This window comes from Castanea sativa, chromosome 1 (genome assembly GCF_040712315.1).
Source record: "Castanea sativa cultivar Marrone di Chiusa Pesio chromosome 1, ASM4071231v1".
Lineage (NCBI taxonomy): Eukaryota > Viridiplantae > Streptophyta > Magnoliopsida > Fagales > Fagaceae > Castanea > Castanea sativa.
In genome coordinates, this window is record NC_134013.1 from 12,977,759 (window position 1) to 12,997,149 (window position 19,391).

General features: G+C 34.5%; 2 protein-coding genes across 6 annotated transcripts; one reads left to right on the forward strand and one right to left on the reverse strand.

Moving 5' to 3' along the window:
- The first annotated feature begins 621 nt into the window (after nucleotides 1-621).
- On the forward strand, nucleotides 622-6,846 carry LOC142611543 (putative nucleoredoxin 2). Of its 2 annotated transcripts, none has more exons than XM_075783608.1 (3): nucleotides 622-963; nucleotides 4,852-5,346; nucleotides 5,880-6,846. In XM_075783608.1, the coding sequence occupies exons 1-3, from the start codon at nucleotides 826-828 to the stop codon at nucleotides 6,504-6,506; spliced, it is 1,260 nt and encodes a 419-aa protein (XP_075639723.1). In that variant the 5' UTR covers nucleotides 622-825; the 3' UTR covers nucleotides 6,507-6,846. The 2 variants fall into 2 exon arrangements, with proteins under 2 accessions (XP_075639723.1, XP_075639729.1); XM_075783614.1 differs by having other exon boundaries at nucleotides 743-1,001.
- A 2,221-nt stretch (nucleotides 6,847-9,067) lies between these two features.
- Nucleotides 9,068-13,414, reverse strand: LOC142621675 (NEP1-interacting protein 2-like). 4 transcript variants are annotated; one of them, XM_075795003.1, is made up of 5 exons: nucleotides 12,574-13,414; nucleotides 10,606-10,784; nucleotides 10,416-10,505; nucleotides 10,153-10,308; nucleotides 9,068-10,032 (listed from the first exon to the last, which is right to left on the reverse strand). In XM_075795003.1, exons 1-5 carry the CDS (start codon nucleotides 12,710-12,712, stop codon nucleotides 9,910-9,912), a joined length of 687 nt encoding a protein of 228 aa, XP_075651118.1. In that variant the 5' UTR covers nucleotides 12,713-13,414; the 3' UTR covers nucleotides 9,068-9,909. The 4 variants fall into 4 exon arrangements, with proteins under 4 accessions (XP_075651118.1, XP_075651122.1, XP_075651120.1 ...); XM_075795007.1 differs by having other exon boundaries at nucleotides 9,070-10,032; nucleotides 10,153-10,323; nucleotides 12,574-13,373; XM_075795005.1 differs by lacking the exon at nucleotides 12,574-13,414 and adding an exon at nucleotides 11,140-11,575 and having other exon boundaries at nucleotides 9,071-10,032; nucleotides 10,153-10,323; nucleotides 10,606-10,775.
- Between the last annotated feature and the right edge of the window lie 5,977 nt (nucleotides 13,415-19,391).

Sequence of the window (19,391 nt, forward strand, 5' to 3'; positions counted from 1 at the left end):
TGTACCAAGTACCAACATTGTAAAAGAGGAGTGTAAGTCAATCAATACACCCCTTACCAAAACTTTAGCTTATTTCTTATTTCTTATTTCTTATTTTTTTTATTTTCCTCAACAGTATTATATAGCTTCTGGGTCACTGTCAGCACAGCTATATATTTTTTTCTCCAAACAGAAAAGTGGCCCTTTACTTAAGCCGTTGGATCTGTGTTTTCTTGAGATATGCACCTCGTACACACACCTCATATTTTCCGGGAAAAAGGAATGATACAAAAGAAAAGAGAAGACAGGTGTCCCTCTATTTTGTTTTGTCCTTATACACAACAACTACAACAACATCAATATTTCATAAGGGTCTTTAATGACAACACGGACCTTTGCCATGTTTGCCAATCAATACTCATTTTGGTATGTGTTGTGTTTATATATTTCCACGTCAAAGTAAAAGTAAAATACTATATATTAACTCTCTCGCCCGCATCATCACCAACCATTCACGTGGCAAATTTTGATTCACTGGAGTTGACCTAAGAGAGCCGAGTCAATCATATCTGTCTGCTGTGATCTACTTAGGAAAAAGCAACGGTGGTGATTTAACGTAGCACCATTTTTTTTATTGTAGACAAAGAAATAGCTTATAATTGTTTGTCATAGAGAGGGAGGCGAATGCTACGTGTTGAAGTTTCGGTGTATCATGGGGAGCGAGTGCATAGGATATAATGATGTGGAAAGAATATGGTTCTTCGGAATATAAACAAGCTTTGGAAGAGTGATAAGAGGCTGGTTTTTTCATTCTTGAAAGAGAGAGAGAAAGAGAGAGAGTGAGTGATGAAGAAAGAAGGTAAAGATGGTAATTTTGAAGCCCTAACAAACGGTGACTATGAAGAACAGGTCTCAAGCTCAAGATTTTCATCTCTCTTGGAGTCCAAAGATCGAGATTATCTTCTCACTTCAACTGGACTTCAGGTTCTCTTTCTCTCTCCATATAAAGTTTGTTTTGTGAGGTAAACTAAAATTTTCTTTGATATATATATATATACATACATAGCTAGTATTGTGGTCTTAGCTAGTTTTATCATGGGATATTATATATGGGTTTGGAGTATAGATTCTAATTTCTGCAGCGAATTCTTTCTTTGTGACATATAATGGGTGGTCAGATGAAGTATATGCTTACTTTTGGCCTAACTCAATAATTTAATTTTTCTTTCAACTGAAGAAAAGAAAAAGATAGAGATAGAGATAGAGAGAGAGAGAGAGTAGAGATTGCAGAGAAAGAAAGAAATTAAAGAATAAGAAAGTACAGAGAGTGTGTATTAATCTTTGATAGCTTTTACACTTTGCTTTCTTCTTGAACTTTGTGGCGTTTCTCTTTCTCTCTTTGTTTCTTTCTTTGTCTGAATGTTAACTTCTTCTGATGCCGGAGTTCATTAATTAATTGTTAATCCTAAATCATATATATATATTATATATAAATAATTTGAGTTCAAGTTTAAGAAACGATAGGGCATATAAATGTTTACAAAAAAAAAAAGAAGATTTGTTGTTGTTTTGTATGTATTCTTCACGAGGAAGTTTCTAGAACTAGAATCATGAATTAAATATTTCTGAAATTCAAACAATGATTAAATATATATTTTTGGATGTTTATTGGGTAACTTTCTTGTATTTTTTTTAGTGTAAATCCTGATTATAAGATGATTTTAGACGGGTTTGTCGGGTAGAGTCATGAAACGGATATTAAAATTTTCCATTTCAAAGATCTTTCAAGACTAAGCCTCTGAATTAATTGGGTAGCTATAGATTTTGAAGCAGAGATTTTATCACTTACTGAAAATTGAAAGAGAAGTGAAGTGATCGTTGCCAATGAGCCTTAAATATTTTAAAGCATGTGCATGAAATATGAATTAAATTAGAGAGTTTTTAGGGTGAATTTTGTTTAGTATCTTTTTATACCAGATAAATTATGACGTGGACACGTGTCCAGTTCAAAAAAAATCACTAGCCAAAAGCCGTATCTGAGTTTTTAAATTGTGTTTGTAGGTTTTATTGTGACAACTTACAATCTTCAATTTGCTTGTTCTATTTATTCTTATATTTGGTAATCCATGTCATTTACACCCGGACCCTTATACCAAACTGCCAAGTCTAATAGCTGTTTTTAATTCGCTGCAAGCTTTCATTTGCCAACAGATCCAACTATCCAAGGGTCATTGACATACAGTAATTTGAATGCATTGAAATGAAATTTTTTTTTGAGGATCGCATTGAAATGAAACTAAGTGAACAAACCGTCTATTCTAAAAAATAAAAAAGTTATCAAACTTCCATGCAACAAACAATTATTTTTAGTTTTGTGTTATCTTTTTTGATAATTCAATATGTACATGGTGGATTGAATAATTTGATTTTGGTTCTCATTCATAAACGAGAGCATGCAATATCACTAAGTTATAAGGCTTTTTTTTACTGTACCATACACATTTCCCTAATTCAACAGGATCAAATTTTTCCACGGTTATATCAGAGATATCTTTTTGGTTGATGTCTTGATATTTTTGTGCAAAGCTGATAATTATAAAAAGTGTATTTTTTATTATTATTAATAATTCTATAGTTGAAGATAGGGAAATTTGAAGTTTTGAACCTTTGGTATCTCTATTGCAAACACCGGGAGATATTACTTAAACTGCAAGAACTACAAAGCATTATTGAACTGTACTATATTTGTACACTAGAGGTTTGTTGAGGTCTACATAATAAGCATTATTTGGTTGTTAGGACAAAAGATAGTTTCTAAAAGACTAAAGCATATAGTATCTTCTGTTTTTCAACACATGATTACATTGATTAATATAAGTATATATAACATATTTTAGAATTAAAAATTCAATACAAACTATGTACTTTTGAATTTAATTAAAAAATTTAAGAAAAGAAATTGCCTCTAAACATATTTACTATATTACCGTTAACAGGCTAGGTAAAGATCTGAATCTTTTCAATAGCTATTATATTGTTTGTTGTTATTGGAAAATACTCAAGTGCTCTCAAAATATAATAAAGTGATGCCTTTTCTCTTTGCATTTATTATAGATCTTCTAATAAATTTATTGTGTGAAATTTATCATAAATAAAAAAAAATATTATTCATCGTACTCTGAAAGTACCTAAAGATTACTTGTCCTTATCATTTGAAGAAGGAAAAGTGTTTAAGGGCAAAAGTGGTCGTGTTGTTCATCCAGTTGAGAAAAGAAAGAAAAGTATTGTTAGGACTTGTCCTTTTAGGTTTTTATTTATTTATTTATTTAATGTATATATTTTTTAAAATCTCATATATATTTTTAAAATTACAAGTATAGTTAAGCATATTTGATTTAAAATTTTTTTTTTTCAAAAAAAGCTAAATAATAAGAATGAGTTTTAGTGAAGATGCTTATTGACTTATTGTAACGAGACACGTAGGGCTAATATGCTGTCCTAATCAATGAGGGGAGACAGCGCAGCAGAAAGGACATGTGTCACATATTAATCCCACTTTTAGTCTAGCCTCACATTAACGCTATTGGTACAACACGTGGACCGTTGTAACCCTATACACATGTATATTTGGTGAGAGATCGTTTTCAAAATTTTTGGGCTTCTAGCTTCTAGCTGACCGAACCTTCTAGGCCCCTAGGGTAGTGGATTTTGTGCTGTCCACTCCACTGTAGAAATTCATTCCCAAGTACTGTTTCTTTTGGATTGTTATTTGCAGCATTCATAGTGCCAATTTCATTTGGATCTATCATTGTTTTTGGGTCTTTGATTTGATTGTATTGTAACATTGAGCCATTGACTTTTAGGTTCAATTCATCTCTCACATATTCTTTTCCTTGCTATTCTTGTTGCTAATTTTTTTCTTAAATTTTTTTTTTTACCATTTTTGGATGCTCTAATGATATCGACATCTTAAAAAGTTAAATGCATAGTAACTATTTTTTGAAGAATAAAATTGAACAAAAAAGATAAAAGTCATAAAACAAATGACTGATGAGGGACGGGTTTGAGAAATTACCAAGATGAATGAATAAAAATGGTATACGATTAGCCAAAAAAAAAAAAAAGGTACATGGTATACGAATTATTAAATATATTTTTTAAATTACAAATTATTCACTAACAACTTTTTTGAAATTTTTTTAATAATATTTTTTTTTACAATTTTTTTTTTAAATTTTATAAATATTTGATGTCTTTTTTGACTTTTTTCTTGTCTTTTTTTGCATCTTTGTTAACATTTTCCATTATTTCAGCACCAAGTTTGTGTCATCTGCACATTTATTAATTAAGGCATAAATGAAAACCAATTCTAATTAAGTAAAAAAAGCACATGCATCTATGTATGCTATATATAGAAAAACAGGCCGCAAAAGAGGACAGAAAGGAAGATGTTCCTTTTTTGAGTTGGACGTTACAGTACGAAAAAGAAATGGGAAAGTGGACTTTATCATTATGGGGTCACACACTGAAAAGAATGTGAAAGAGAAAAATAAAAATAAATATATGTTCTCACGTCTCAATTCAAATCAACTTTACTCCATATTTTGGATTGTGTTAGATATATCATATATGGCTCAAAAATTGATTCTCAAAAAAAAAAAAAGCTCAAATATATATTATATAAATATATTACAAAGTTTTATTCCATAATTACTAAAAATTGATGTATCAACTTTTAAACTGTCGGAAAATAATTATTAGTCATATTTATTAAGTTAGCTTGTAAGTCTTTTGTTGTGAAATCGATAGTTCTTTTAACATATTTTCTATGGCTCTTCGATTGATATTTTACTGGTATTCTACGTGGTGTAGGTGAAAGTATCTGATCTAGAAGGCAAGGTTCTAGGGCTCTACTTCTCGGCCAATTGGTACCCGCCATGCAGAAACTTCACCCCAGTCCTAGTTGATATGTACGAGCAACTTAAGACCAATGGGTCTGATTTTGAAATTGTGTATGTGTCATCGGATGAAGACTTGAATGCCTTCAACAACTATCATGCATTGATGCCTTGGCTGGCAATTCCATTCTCTGATTTGGAGACTAAGAAAGCATTGAACAGGAAATTTGATATCGAAGGTATTCCTTGCTTAGTCATTTTGCAACCTGACAATAATAAAGATGATGCAACATTGCATGAAGGTGTTGAACTCGTTTATCGATATGGGGTCCGAGCCTTCCCGTTTACTAAAGAGAGGTTGGAGAATTTGCTGGAGGAAGAGAGGGAGAAGCATGAAAGGCAGACCCTTACCAATTTAATAACTAACCACGATAGAGACTATCTTTTGGGTCATCCCAGTCCTAAACAGGTAAGTCACTGCACTACCTAACTCAAATTAGACTCTGAACCACAGTTGAGACAGCTCAATTTTGATGTTTAGCTAGTGTCCAAAATCATAAAACCATAGATTATTTTTTCTCTCTCTTAGAGAAAACAACTCGTTTGAGATTCGTAATTTGAACGATGTGATATGGTCACACACGTTTGATTGGTTGGCAAACACATGTTTCAATAGCATCCTATATTAACATGTGTGTAAAGATTTTGGGATCTTAGAAATGGTCCCATTATGTGAAGTATTCTTAGCTTTATACAATCCTGCAATTGGTTGATCTTATCTGTTTCACCAAATTTTCTCTCCTAACTGGTATTTGATGCTGCCTGTACGACCTATACAGTTAGTGCTACGTTGATTTAATGCACACCTTTAGCTCGGACCATGGCACGGTAGTGTATATATATAGTCACCAATTGCGGGTAGAGGTGCTTCTTTATGTGGTTGCGCATTAATAGAGAGTCAAAATGAGCATAGAGGCTCATGAATGTTTCTCTGTTGTGCAGGTACCTGTTGCTTCATTGGTAGGTAAAACAGTTGGACTATACTTCTCTGCCCAATGGTGCGTTCCATGTGTTAAGTTTATTCCGAGGTTAATCTCCATCTACCAAAAGATTAAGCAAATGCTGGTAGAAAATGGAGATCATGAGGACTTTGAAATAGTGTTCGTGTCAAATGATCGCAACCAAGAGTCATTTGACTCCTATTTTAATGGCATGCCTTGGCTAGCTTTGCCTTTTGGAGACCCAACTGTGAAGGAGCTTGCTAAGCATTTTGATGTACGCGGGATCCCTTGTTTGATAATTATAGGCCCTGATGGTAAGACAGTAACCAAACAAGGTAGGAACTTGATAAACTTGTACCAAGAAAATGCATACCCTTTCACTGAAGCCAAAGTGGAGTTGCTAGAGAAACAAATGGATGAAGAGGCTAAGAGCCTTCCAAGATCGGTGTACCATCCAGGGCATCGCCACGAGCTCAATTTGGTGTCTGAAGGCAACGGAGGAGGGCCTTTTATATGTTGTGATTGCGATGAACAAGGGTGTGGTTGGGCTTACCAGTGTCTGGAATGTGGGTACGAGGTGCACCCAAAATGTGTGACAACTGCAGATCGCCCCTCTACGGGGCAATAGTCGATTGGCAGTGCTCTTGTGTTAATGCTAATTACTTGGATGCTACATGTTTGTGCCTTAAAATTTAAATTATGTGGTTCTGTTTGCGGATTTACAATATTGGGTTGGGGTATCCTTTGGATCATCTCTATATCTAATACAAGTTCCAACACGGATCTTTTATCTATGGTTGCAATGATTTTGGGTAGAAGCCAAAGCCCACCGGGCTACTATGCAGTGTGTCTAGTGTACTGTTACCAGAGGGAGCTCCAGCAAGCTGTAATTAATCAATGAATGAAAACTATGAATTGATGACTTCATTTGGTGGAAATTTATTAATTAATCTTACCATTTGCTATCACAATTAATCTTAGTTTACAGATGAGAATAAAGAGATTTTTGCTCAAAAATACAATATTGATAAAGAATTTGCGCGCGCGCACACACATATATATATTTATATTCACATGCACTACCAAGATCTTACCGTCTCACTCTCAATGTGCTCTAAGGTAGTCAACTTTAAGTTTATGATACTCAAATAACAATATCCTCCAGGCCAAGTTGGGGATATATACTCGAACCCTATGTTTCCTACCCATCAAAGTTCCAAACCAAATTACTGTTAGATTTTGATTTACTCAAAATTTTAAAAGCAATACATTGATACTCTCATTTTGCCTTAACATCACAATGCATTGATCCAATCAAAGAGTTGATATGTGAAGAAGCATGCAAAGACTGCTCACACACAATATTATGATCCCGTCCTAACTGTGCCATTCACACATAGTTTCCTACATCAAAGGCTTCTTCTAGCTAGGACTTCATATACTTTTAGGAACTCCTGAGCTTCTGGGACCATTGCAGTCTATATATAGTCATTATTTTCATATAAAGGAGCATTTGTATCAATACTGTTGGAAGCAAAACTACGTCAATTGACATCGCTCAGCATTTGCCACTATCCTCTAATTCATCCTCGCGGGCACGTCTATTGTACCCTTAGGTTCTGTTGAGACACCAGTTACATTTATTCATTATGGTTGATTTGGAGGCATTCTTCAACCAAGTTGTATTTCGCCATAATCTTCACTCATCTTTTACTCTTTCAATCACATTAGGTAATTCTTCTTGGCATGCGACTTCTAATTCCTCCACTATCTCTCAAGAATCTGTGGTCTCTAATATTCCTTTTATTCATACTGCTAATGGATTCACCATGTCTATCACTCACTCAAAATATATCATTATTCCACAAATGTCACTTCATGACACATTTCTTTTTCCTAATCTTTCTCACAACTTACCCTTTGTTGGTCAAGGATCCAGATCAGCACCATGTAATTGTGAAAGGAAAAAAGTTGAGAAGGTAAAATGGTAAAAAGGTTAAAAGTTTTGATCCAAGGATTGAGATTAAAAATAAGTTGTTGCGGAGGCCTAAATATAGCACACATGATGCTCTCTTAATGGAACATAAACTAAACTATTAGTTCCTGGTAGTAAACCTCGAATACACGAGGGGTTTCATTGAATCCACAAGGAGATGAAAATTAGAATCTACTAGAGAAATAATTTGACAAAAATCTGTGTTTATTGATAATAGTCTGATTTGCCTTTGACAGCTACAAAACATATAAATACTGATAAAAAACGTCTAAAAACCTTAATTCACACTAATTACGTGATTAGGTGACAAAATAATGAAATTTATCAAAAATGGAAAAATTGAATTAAATGCATAATCGTAAACTACTAACCTTAAGAGTCGTCTCAAAATAGACGGAACTTATTCTGTCTTTTAAACTAAAAGTTATTAAGGAAAAACAAATATTATTATAAATAGCAAAAATACTGTTTTCGGGGTTTTAATGAAGGAATTTGCCAAAATTTGGCGACATTCATGGTAATGATCCAGGATTAGAACACCGTTTCCCTTCAACTTGTCAAATTTCATGCAATTCCGACACTGTCACCTTGATAACCTTTGCTGCACCCCCTTTGATCTTGCGTTGTGAGTTGTGATTTCCTGCGCCCCTGTTGCTCTAGGAAGGCATGTGCTGTTTGTTCTACACCATAAATATTTTGACTTTTAATCTAAGCCATCAAAGGTGATATTGCATGATTATTGCACCATATCTCAATCTGTCGGTCAAATTATGTGACCTTGGAAGTATTCTCAACTTTTCTCAAAATGGTTGCAATGAGTAGGATTCTCATAGATAAGATCATTTGGATAGGCCGTAAAGTATGATGTTTGTTTGAACTTTGCTCCTTTCACCTTCTATGCCACTTCTCGCTGCTACATAGGCCTTTGTGTCTTTATAATTATGGCACTTCAGATTAGGTCATGCTACATTGTCTTGTCTTCAGCTTTTAATTTCTAGTTGTCATTTAGGGTCTGTCCTGTCCTATACTTTTCATTATATTGCATGTCAATTTGGAAAACAAACTGTATTACCCTTTAATGATGGTGAATATTTTTTCATATGCTCCATTAATTTGATTTATCCATTCTAATGTTTTGGGGCCTTCTCCTGTCTCCACTTTGAAGACTCATGTTATTTTGCTATTTTTGTGGATGACAATTCTCGTTATACATGAATTTATCTCATGAATCATAAATATGAAATTCTTGATATTTATCAAAATTTTACAAAACTGGTTGATACACATTTATCCAACTCAGTCAAAATCTTTCATTCTAATATTGCCATGAAATACAAAGAAATTGATTTGTTAATCTCTTCAATGCTTATAGGGCCTTGTCTCATTTCGTTGGTCTCGATACATCCCAGCAAAATGGTCGAGCCAAGCTTAAGCATCAACAAAGCCATAATTATGTTCATGCTCTGCTCGTCTGGGGCGAACCGTCCCTAACTGCAGTGAGTGCAGTTTATACCATGAATTGCATCTCTTCATCTATTCTTGATATGAAGCCTTTCGTATGAGCATCCATAATATGCCTCAATTCCAAATTATTCTATGCTGAAAGCCTTTGGCTGTGCATGTTTCGTTCTTCATCAACCTCATTCCAGTCACTTGAATTGGCATGAACAGTGAGTGCTTCATATCTTCCCTGGTGAGCTTCTCCACCATAGTGTCCCTTTGATTTTTTCACAATGACAGGGCTCATGTTACCCGTCTGTTCATCTCAATCTTTGTCGAGTTTCTGCTGTGACGTGTGGGATTTGTCTTTGATTTGAGAATCCACAAGCGACTGACTCTATTGTATAATGACTAATATTTTGTTCCCTTATGTTTGTTGACTCGTAGCTCTTTTTTGAAACACGTGAGAATCAATACAGAAGAAACGTGCAAGCTTCCAGTAAAGTGCTCATATATTGTATCAATATTCTTTTTGTCCTTCCTGACTTGAACCAGAGTTGAATGTGAATATTGTGGAACTATCAATTGGTGTGAGTTATATTTCCCTTCTGCACAAGGGACAAGAGCTATGCCCCACAAGCCACTTATCTATACATTGCAGATGAAAAATGTGGTGACAAGGCGGCAAGCTACGAGCCATTTCCTCCAGCTGAAAGTCCTAACAAACGGTAAGAACATTGAACAGAGTGAGTCAAAGTTAAGTTTTTAATAAACTAATGAGTATTTTCTTGGAGGATTAAAATAGATGGTAATAATAATAGAGCTAAAGGCATGGAACCTGTAGGCAAATTGAGCAGGATATTCCATTCCCTGAAGAATCTGACATGTGTTTATATGTGATTTGGAACCTGCGGATCTTCTCATCTGAATATCTTGATAACCCCATGGTAGTTCTCGTTGGGACCTCCTCAGAAGTTGTAATGGAACCATGTACCTGATCAGTCACATTCTATTTGAAAATGGAAGAGAAAAATTAAGGAATGGGATTTGTACTATATTTTAAGACAGCTATAATTCTTTAATTTGCGAATAATCTCTTACCTGTCTTTGCATTTGCACTGCGCTTGGCATGGTTGGTGTATATAGTTCTGCAACTGGTCTTCCACTCAAAAGTTTTGCGATAATGTCAATCTACAAACGCACTGGTGATTAGAATGTATTTTACGAAATCCAACTTACAAGACTGAAATGACTAATGAACCAATGGCGATGTGAGAAGCTGTTGACTTACCAAGGAGAGGAAAAACCTTGAACTGCTTATATTAGAATTCCATAGATCAAGTATAATTCTTGAAAGCTCAATGGAGAAAATGCCACCCTTGATCGCTCCAACCGCGGTCCCATGGAACACGCTGCTCTTTGTTTTTATGGCAATCAAAGCTCCAATCATGGCCCCCATTTCTGCACCAACTATAAACAGGAACTCTGTGATTTTTAGCTATACACGAGGTACAATCTATTCAATTATTACCTCAATTTTTTTTACATGTAAATGTACAATACTTTAAAATGACATTTTCTAAGATAAAACTATAACACAATAGTAAAAACTAGATGCCCATTAATAAAATCAACGCCGAATATACCAATATGAAGTTATATATGAACCCATTGGAATGACTAGGAATTCATTTAAAAAACTTTAAAGCTTGTTAATATGAAGGTAAAAACCGAGAGTATTCCTGGGTTTTTATTTATACAACTTGGTTGTACACTCAAATGGAACAAAATTACAGAATGACTCATAAAAAAGTTAATTACTAACCCAATGCAAATAAGAAATTGAAAATCACACAGAAGAGGATGCATAAAACTGCAGAAACTGCGGAGCACCACAACTCCTCCATATCAATTTGGCAAATATCTAGTCTAGAAAACAGGAAGAAGAAGAAGTAGAAGAAGAGGGCAAGTATAATTCCTTATGCTCGCAAAATATATCAAAATTAGGCTCAAATAGCAGCTTCTTTATGTAAACTTGCAAAGGTATGTTACTACTCTACATGCCAAGAACTTTCATGCGAAGAAGTAAGAAGTTGTCTAAAGTTGGAAAATAGAATGGGTTTGAAGTTTGAACGAGTGTACGTGACAAGGAAATTCCATTCCACGTGAGAAAAAAGAACACGCCGCCACAGAAATCAACGTGTAGTGTCTGCTTGGTTTCTAATCCAGTCAAAGTCGTCTAAACTCCAAAGGAAAATACGAGATTACCAACTAACAAAGAAAATTAAATTATATTGATTCCCCTATGGTTTTTTTAAAAATCACAATTGGGATTTGTTAATGAACAAGATCAAATTAATTAATTTATACTTATAAAAAGAACCTCAAAAGTTTCTAACATTATACGACTAACGTTACCTCTCCTAGCAGCTGGCACTAATACTACCTGCTACCTGTGGTCCTTGGTCTTTTGAAATTATAAAGTTACCGTGTGTACAATTATATAATATTTTCAGTTTCAATCACCAATGTAAACTGATAGTGACATATACTAAACTTGAATGATTAATTTTATTTAACTACTAAAAGGACTTTGTTAACCCTCCTCGGATTACTATAATTCTAAGATAATTGTTGTCTATACGTCTCATCTATTGATTTTTTTTTTGGTGGTAAATAATCTCAACTATTAAACTTCAGGGCTATATCTTAGGCTATCTACTTAAATTAAATCATTTGGTTATATTAACCAATATATACAATGAACTCCATACAAGTACAACCCACATAGTTAATTAGATTGCAAAATTTAGAGGGTGTTTGGTTTACTGTGATGTGCTCTTAGTGACATTAATATTTTTGATTTACTTTATTTTTTCTAACATTACCATAATCTAAAATTACAAATATATCACATTACTTTAATTTCATCACAATTCTAAACAATGTATTATTGTATTGAAATTACATTAATGTAAAATTACGATAATGTAATATTATGGTGTAATGTCACAGTGAACCAATCGCTCCCTTAGACCACATAAAAATTGTATCTAATTAAGCTTTGTCATTACCAAAATTTTTTGTCAACGTCCATGGGAGGATAGGAACTGATCTACAATTACAAGTCCATGTCATTTGAAGGATATTTAACACAGTAACAGGAAAAAAGAAAAAAAAAAAAGTAAACAAAAATAATTAGGCAAACATTACAGCTTCTCAAAAAAGGTACATAAATGGATCAAGAAAAGTTACTTACCTACTGCAAAGAAGATAGTGAAGATCGCGTTAAAGATTTTGCATATAAGTGCATAAAGCATGCAGCAGCACAACTCCCGTACTCTTTCGCCAGAGACCCAAAATGGGAAGGAAGAAACAGGATAGGTGCAAATGCCCATTGTTATAACGGTGGAATTATACTATATCAAACTAGGCTCAAACAGTTTTTTTCTAAAAGTGAAAAATGTTGTAAAATAGCGAAAGTTCAAATTACTCAGATTGATTATGAAAATATTTTAGGCTTTAAAAAAATCTTGAAACAAATAATAGGAGCGAATAGAATCAACTCAAAAGAAAAGAAAAAAGAAGAAGAAAAACACGAGCACCAAAATTTACTTGGTTCGAAAAGATTTTATGTCCAAATTCCACTATAACAAATTTGGAAGAATACGTGTAGATGACCGAGGACCCAAATCACAAATACACACTTTTTCACAAACACAAAGATTAGAGATTGCACAGTCAACACCCTCAAAGAGATTTCTCTCTAACCAAACCAACAATCCAAAAGTTCAAAAATAACGAATACAATACCAAAGGCATGAATCAAAGAGAGAACTACAAAACGAATTTGCACCGAATCACAAAAGCCTCAGCACTGCCAAAGAGAACTCACAGTTAGCTGCAACTCTCTACCAAAACCAAAGAGCAAAGCCAAGTCGTACCCTCTCATAAATTAATCTGGCCGAGCCTTTTTATATATAAGTGCTTGGTTAATTAAGTCAGCTACATGTAAATCCAAAAACCAAGTAGTTGAGGAGAGAGTCTGAATTGCAATAGGCTTGGAAAGCAAAGTCAAAGCATCTCCACTGAAATCCCAGGAAAAGCCCATGTGGCTTTTTTATTTTATTTTTTCAAATTGCACGCGGTGAAAAAGAAAAGAGTATTTCCTCTGCGGTTCGTACTTTGTAGTGAACCTCAGGTCAGGTCTCACACTACTCTTTTAGTATTTGAGCTTGCAATACGCTCCAACTTTGCTCCATGGCCCATGAGACATCAACGTTACCAATTACGTATTAATTTAACATACACAAAAAAAAAATTGTGAAAATGATTGTGCGTGATTTGCATGCTCATCTATTCTACAAAACAAAAAAAATTTGACTAACTAGGTAATGTTTGGATAGTGTTTTCAACCTAGCGTTTCACGTTTGTGTCCAGCACGACGTGGGTCCCACAGCTACAGTGCCCACAACAGGAAACGTGCAAACTCCAGCTGAAACGTGTTAAATGCAAGAGCACAGTACCTCGCGTGTATTGTTCATGGACACCAAGACCTGAGGAAACGCGTTGCAACGCACCGTTTCAGATCAGCATTTTATTTCACTGTACAAGCACGTGTGTACTGTTCTTTTTATTTCACTGTACGTGTACAACGGTGCGTTTTGGGTCAGTTTAACACTAGGGATATTTTCTTCTTCGAATTCATTCATTGATCTGACCAAAGAAGCAGAAATACAAAAATGGTGCGCAACGGCTATTTCGCTCAGCCCCTTCTTTCTCTCAACTACCATGGCAGAAGACTTTAATGCACTTCATCAATACAATGTCCTCTTCCTCTTCAATGAACCGCACCTACCCACCCACCAATACTCCATCAAAACAGAGGAAACCCATTACACAGAACAAACCCACCCGATCCGGAGCTCTGTTCTTCCTTCGCTCGAGCGCACCTTCTCTCTGCTTGGGACGTCGTTGCCGCCACTGTGGGTCTCTGCATTCATGGGTAAGTTGCTCTCTTTCTTCTCATACTCTCTCTTCTCATACTGTGGTTATTTTCTAAGAGGCTCGAATTTGTGGGTTTTTTTTTTTTTTTTTTTTTGTGTTCAACGTGTGTGTGTGTGGTAGCTGTGTTCAACTCTAGTCTGTGTAGTTTTTGTGTTTGCCATGACAGTAGTATGTGGACTATGTGAGTTTACTTTTTATTTTTCATGTGGGCATGTGTAACCAATTGCATATCATGCACAAGACCTATTTGTTGAAATGCCTTAATGAGTATAGACCAAGCTTGTAGCAAAAATGGGTAAGGGGAAATCAAATAACGGTGGTGATGATGTGAGGCAAGATTGGAAAGAACCGAATCAAGTAAAAGCATTTTGTGATTTCTGTGCTGTTCAAGTCTTATAGGGCAGAAGGAAAGGAGGATATTTGAGAAAAAGGGGTTGATGAAGTAATTAAGCAGTTGGCAGAAATGGGAAAAGTGGTAATTGACCAGCAGTTTAAAAATAAATGGGATCATCTGAGGAGAAATTGGAGGAAGTATAAGGACTGTTTTGAGCATGAGAGTGGGTTGGGTATTGATGTTGGAACTGGGCAGCTTGATGCCAGTGATGAGTGGTGGACTCGAAAGATTGCGGTGAGTTCACTTCACATAAAGTGATGTCCATTGCCTACAACTATATTGTGTTCTAACTACTGATTGTCTACATGTAGGCATGTCCCAATGCGAGAACCTTTAGAAAAAAAAAGGTATGCCGAATCTTGACTCCATGGACATCATGTATGGAGGCACAGTTGCAATGATGAAAAATGCATTCTGCACGAGTGGTCAAATGCCAAAGAAAAGCACCTAAGGGTCTGGAGACTCCGTTGATAGCGAAGAGTTTGTTGACTCCCAATATCAACCCACTGCGAATGTTGACCCAATGGAGGTTGAAGACCCATCATTGTTGAGGGCAGGACCAGCAATAGATAAGGGGAAAGGCAAGCTCAGCGGTGTCTAACTTGTTAAGGGAATTTTCAAGAAACCAAGAAAAAAACGTTCAGTTGTGCAAGAGTTGTTCGACTCTTTGAAGAGCATCTCAAATGTTATTGTTGAAAGTAGAATTGTAAGTACTCGTCCACCAATTACTTCCACAGCAACTACTGAGTTTAAAGAAATTCTGGACATTGTGTTGAGTTTTCCCGGGGTGCAATCGGGTGATCGCCTTTTTATGTTTAGCACCCTGTTCTTCATGGAAAAAGTAGAGAATAGGAGCATGTTTGTAGCACTTGTTCATGACAAGGACATCCGACTGAAGTGGCTAGAGATGTAGTTCCAAAGGAACCCTCAATTTCATTTTCTTTGAACGAAAGGGGATTGTCTTGATAGGGTTGCTTAAATGCGGTGTTGTGTAGTAATCGGATTTTCAAAAATGTACCTATTGCACTCTTTTTTGTTTATTTTTATTTTTTATGTGTGTTCACAAATATGTCTTTAAAATTTATTACTGTTAAAAAAATTTGGCCTCTCTTGGTTAGTGTCCTCATCTTGATTTGGATATAATCATCATGTACTCATCTTTTACATTCTGCCAAGAAGTACTATAGTTCTATATTTGTGCTAGGAAGTAATGTAGGAAGTAATATATGAACTCCTTGAGTATTCCATGAGAGGTTGTGATCATTAAATTGGCCTTAAAATGAATGACATTTTCCATGTGCCATTGTTGTTATGATTTAATTTTTTTTTTTTTTGGTAAAAGCTTATATTGGTAAAAGTTATATAAAAAAAAGCTTATATTGGTAAAAGCTATAAAAAAAAAAGTGGCCAACGGTTCTCTCCACTTTAAAAGCTATAAAAAAAAAAAACTGAAAAAAAGAAGAAGCTTATATTGGTAAAAGCTATAAAAAAAAAACTATAAAAAAAGCTTATGTTGGTACAAGTTTGGTAAAAGCTTATATTGGTAAAAGCTAAAAAAAAGAAAAGAAGAAGCTTATATTGGTAAAAGCTAAAAAAAATAAAAATAAAAAAGATAAAAAAGAGCTTATATTGGTAAAAGCTTATATTAGTAAAAGTTTGGTAAAGGCTATCAAAAAAAAAAAGCTATAAAAAAAAAATCTTATATTGGTAAAAGCTATAAAAAAAAAAAAGAAAAAAGAAAATCCAAATCATATGTGAGTTTTACGTGTAGCAATTTATAATAAGAAACTCCACTAGAGCAAAATTAATTTTTCTGCTTTTCACTTGTGAATTTTACGCATAGTTTATGCAAATGATTTAAGATTTTCCTTTTCAAATAATATCAAAATCACTATATTAAATGCTTGGAGAAAGAAGTGTAGTTTACGCAGATGATTTAATTCTGCCCTGTGGCATTGCTTTATATCCAATTGACTGGTGAATATGTGTGTATTGGTCAGATAACACATTTTTAAATCTTCCAGAAGGATGGATTTGGTAAATGACTCAGACTTCGACTTGACCGACGACATTGTATTCGCAGCATATATAGCCGGGTGTGCATGTGTAGCTTACGTGGAGACCTATATGATCAAAGTACCAATGCATACAAATATACAAATAGGGTATGAGTGGGTACAATATATATTAAATGGAAATGAGCAGAGATGTCGCAATATCTTTAGAATGTCAATCCATGTGTTTTGACAATTGTGTAATACATTGCGCACTTAGTATGGATATAACGGTACCAAAACAGTTTGCTTGGAAGAGTCTGTGGCAATGACATTGGTAGTACTTGGTCATGCCTCAGGTAACAGAGTAGTGCAAGATAAATTTTAGCATTCGGGTGAGACAGTGCATTGACACGTGGCCACGGTAGTTATATTGTTAGCCACCGTTATGGCACTAGACATTATCAAGCCTGCTGATCGTACATTTTGTAACGTGCCAGAACATATTCAACATTCAGATCGATATTGGCCACATTTCAAAGTACTTTGTCAATTTGGTATCTTGACTTGATTTTATTCGAATTATCTTTATTGTCATACTGCGTATACCTTTTCACATTGTATTTTTGTGGCAATGGTTAGAGTTGCATTGATGCGATTGATGGGGTCCACGTCGAAGTGGTCGTACCTGTTGATGAGCAACACCCATATAGAAGCAGGAAAGGGATCGTAACAACAAGCTGCATGTGCGCATGTGATTTTGACATGAAATTCACATTTGCATGTGCTGGATGGGAAGGGTCAGCGCATGACACAAGGATATTTTTAAGCTGCCTCAATAATGAGAGTGCCAACTTCCCAAAACCTCTATCTGGTTTGTAAATATGCAGAATAATTGATAGTATTAAAGTATGTATTATGTAGTGAAAATGTTAATGCACTAAACGTGTAATTTTGTAGGGAAGTACTATCTTGTTGATTCAGGGTACCTTATGAAGCAAGGTTTCCTTGCACCATATAAGAGGGAGAGGTACCACATCCTCGAATTTAATCAAGGTGAAGTGTTGCATCGTCTAGAGGAGAAATTTAATTATCTACATTCATCACTTCGTTCGGTCATAGAACGAACTTTTGGAGTTTGGAAGAATAAATGGAAAATTTTGAGAAGTATGCCACATTTTCACTTACGCACTCAATGTCGCATCATTGTTGCTACAATGGTTCTTCACAATTTCATTAGAAAACATGAAAACAACGACGGTGAACATTCTAGCTCTATAGAGGGTACATATGGACGTAGTGAGGGAGGTCATTACGATGCCATGGTAGATGTGATCTTAATGTTGGACGAAGTTGAGATGAAAGAGGTTCGTGACAATATCACAGTATCGATATGTAAGATGCGTCAATTGTAGGGACCATTAACATTATGGTAATTTTTTGTGGGGACCATAACTGATGGTTCACAAACTTGAATATATATACCATTTTCAAATTATGGTGATTTTGGTAAGCAGAACTAATGACTCACAAACTTAATTTATGCATTTGTATATACCCTAATTACAACAGTATCTACCTTTAACTCAATGGATTTTAATATTACAACAGTAAACGACGTTGAACTTGCAGATTAAAAAAAAATACAAAACAATATCTACTCTGAATTTGTTTTAAAGACACCAAGAATCGGAAGTATTCAATTGCTAGCAAAGTGTATATAGATACACATATACAACATAAGGAAAAATATATTCTAATTTCCAATGCCTATGGATGCTAACATTCATATTTAAGAAATGTTCCTCACAAAATGAAAATCATGTGGTTCAACTTTTAATGAACACATTCAACTTGACTTTCTCATGGACTACCTTTTTAACTGCACCTGGCTTCTATATTGAAAACACATCCACTTGTACTTTGCTTTTCTTTGCTCATTCAAAGCTTCAACACCAAATGCAAAGTATTCAATTGAAAGATTTTAGAGTTTTGATAGTAATAGAGCTAACTTCTCATCAGACACCTTAACTTCAATGCAAGTTACCAAGGATGTAGCTACTCTTGCAGCTAATTGATGCTTACACTGTAAGAAACAGGTAAAAAAGAAAATGAATTAAATACAAGAAACTTGTTGCAAAAAGAAAAGGAAAGGTTAAAGGATTTGACTTCATAATTTAATGGATAAACAAGAATGATGATCTTACACATAGTTGTTGTTAGGATGTGTGCCCTTAAATCCTATTGTATGATGCTATGTATTTTATTATGTATGATATTATGTATGACTTAATGTTGTGTGTAATAAAGTTGTTTTGCTATTATCTAAACTAATGGTAACATGAATATTGAGACATTATTATATAGTCCATGAGATGTATAGTATGTGATTTATGTGAAAAGTTACAAAAGATATAAATCACAAGTTTTTTGTATACTCAGAATTTTAGTTCGTAGTCGGTGATGAAATTGGGCATTTCATCTGCGAAGACTATAACATATCAACTAAGATGATTTGTCTTGATCATGGAAATGGAGATTTCTAGTTGATATGTTGATATGTTTTAAGAGTTAAAACATATTAAATTGGACCGGTGTGAGATTTATTATTCTCCTAACGACTGTCAAATGAATAATAAACTCACGACTTATATTTGCATGAACTCTTAATTTTGAGAGAAT

What these genes read in the sequence shown, in the direction of transcription:
- LOC142611543 (XM_075783608.1), top strand. Translation starts at nt 826, where the DNA reads ATGAAGAAAGAAGGTAAAGATGGTAATTTTGAAGCCCTAACAAACGGT. An exon ending in TCACTTCAACTGGACTTCAG is followed by an intron (nt 964 to 4,851) that starts GTTCTCTTTCTC and finishes TACGTGGTGTAG; the next exon opens with GTGAAAGTATCTGATCTAGA. An exon ending in GTCATCCCAGTCCTAAACAG is followed by an intron (nt 5,347 to 5,879) that starts GTAAGTCACTGC and finishes TCTGTTGTGCAG; the next exon opens with GTACCTGTTGCTTCATTGGT.
- LOC142621675 (XM_075795007.1), bottom strand. Translation starts at nt 12,712, where the DNA reads ATGGGCATTTGCACCTATCCTGTTTCTTCCTTCCCATTTTGGGTCTCT. An exon ending in CAGTGCAAATGCAAAGACAG is followed by an intron (nt 10,324 to 10,415) that starts GTAAGAGATTAT and finishes ATTTTCAAATAG; the next exon opens with AATGTGACTGATCAGGTACA. An exon ending in CCTGCTCAATTTGCCTACAG is followed by an intron (nt 10,033 to 10,152) that starts GTTCCATGCCTT and finishes ACCGTTTGTTAG; the next exon opens with GACTTTCAGCTGGAGGAAAT.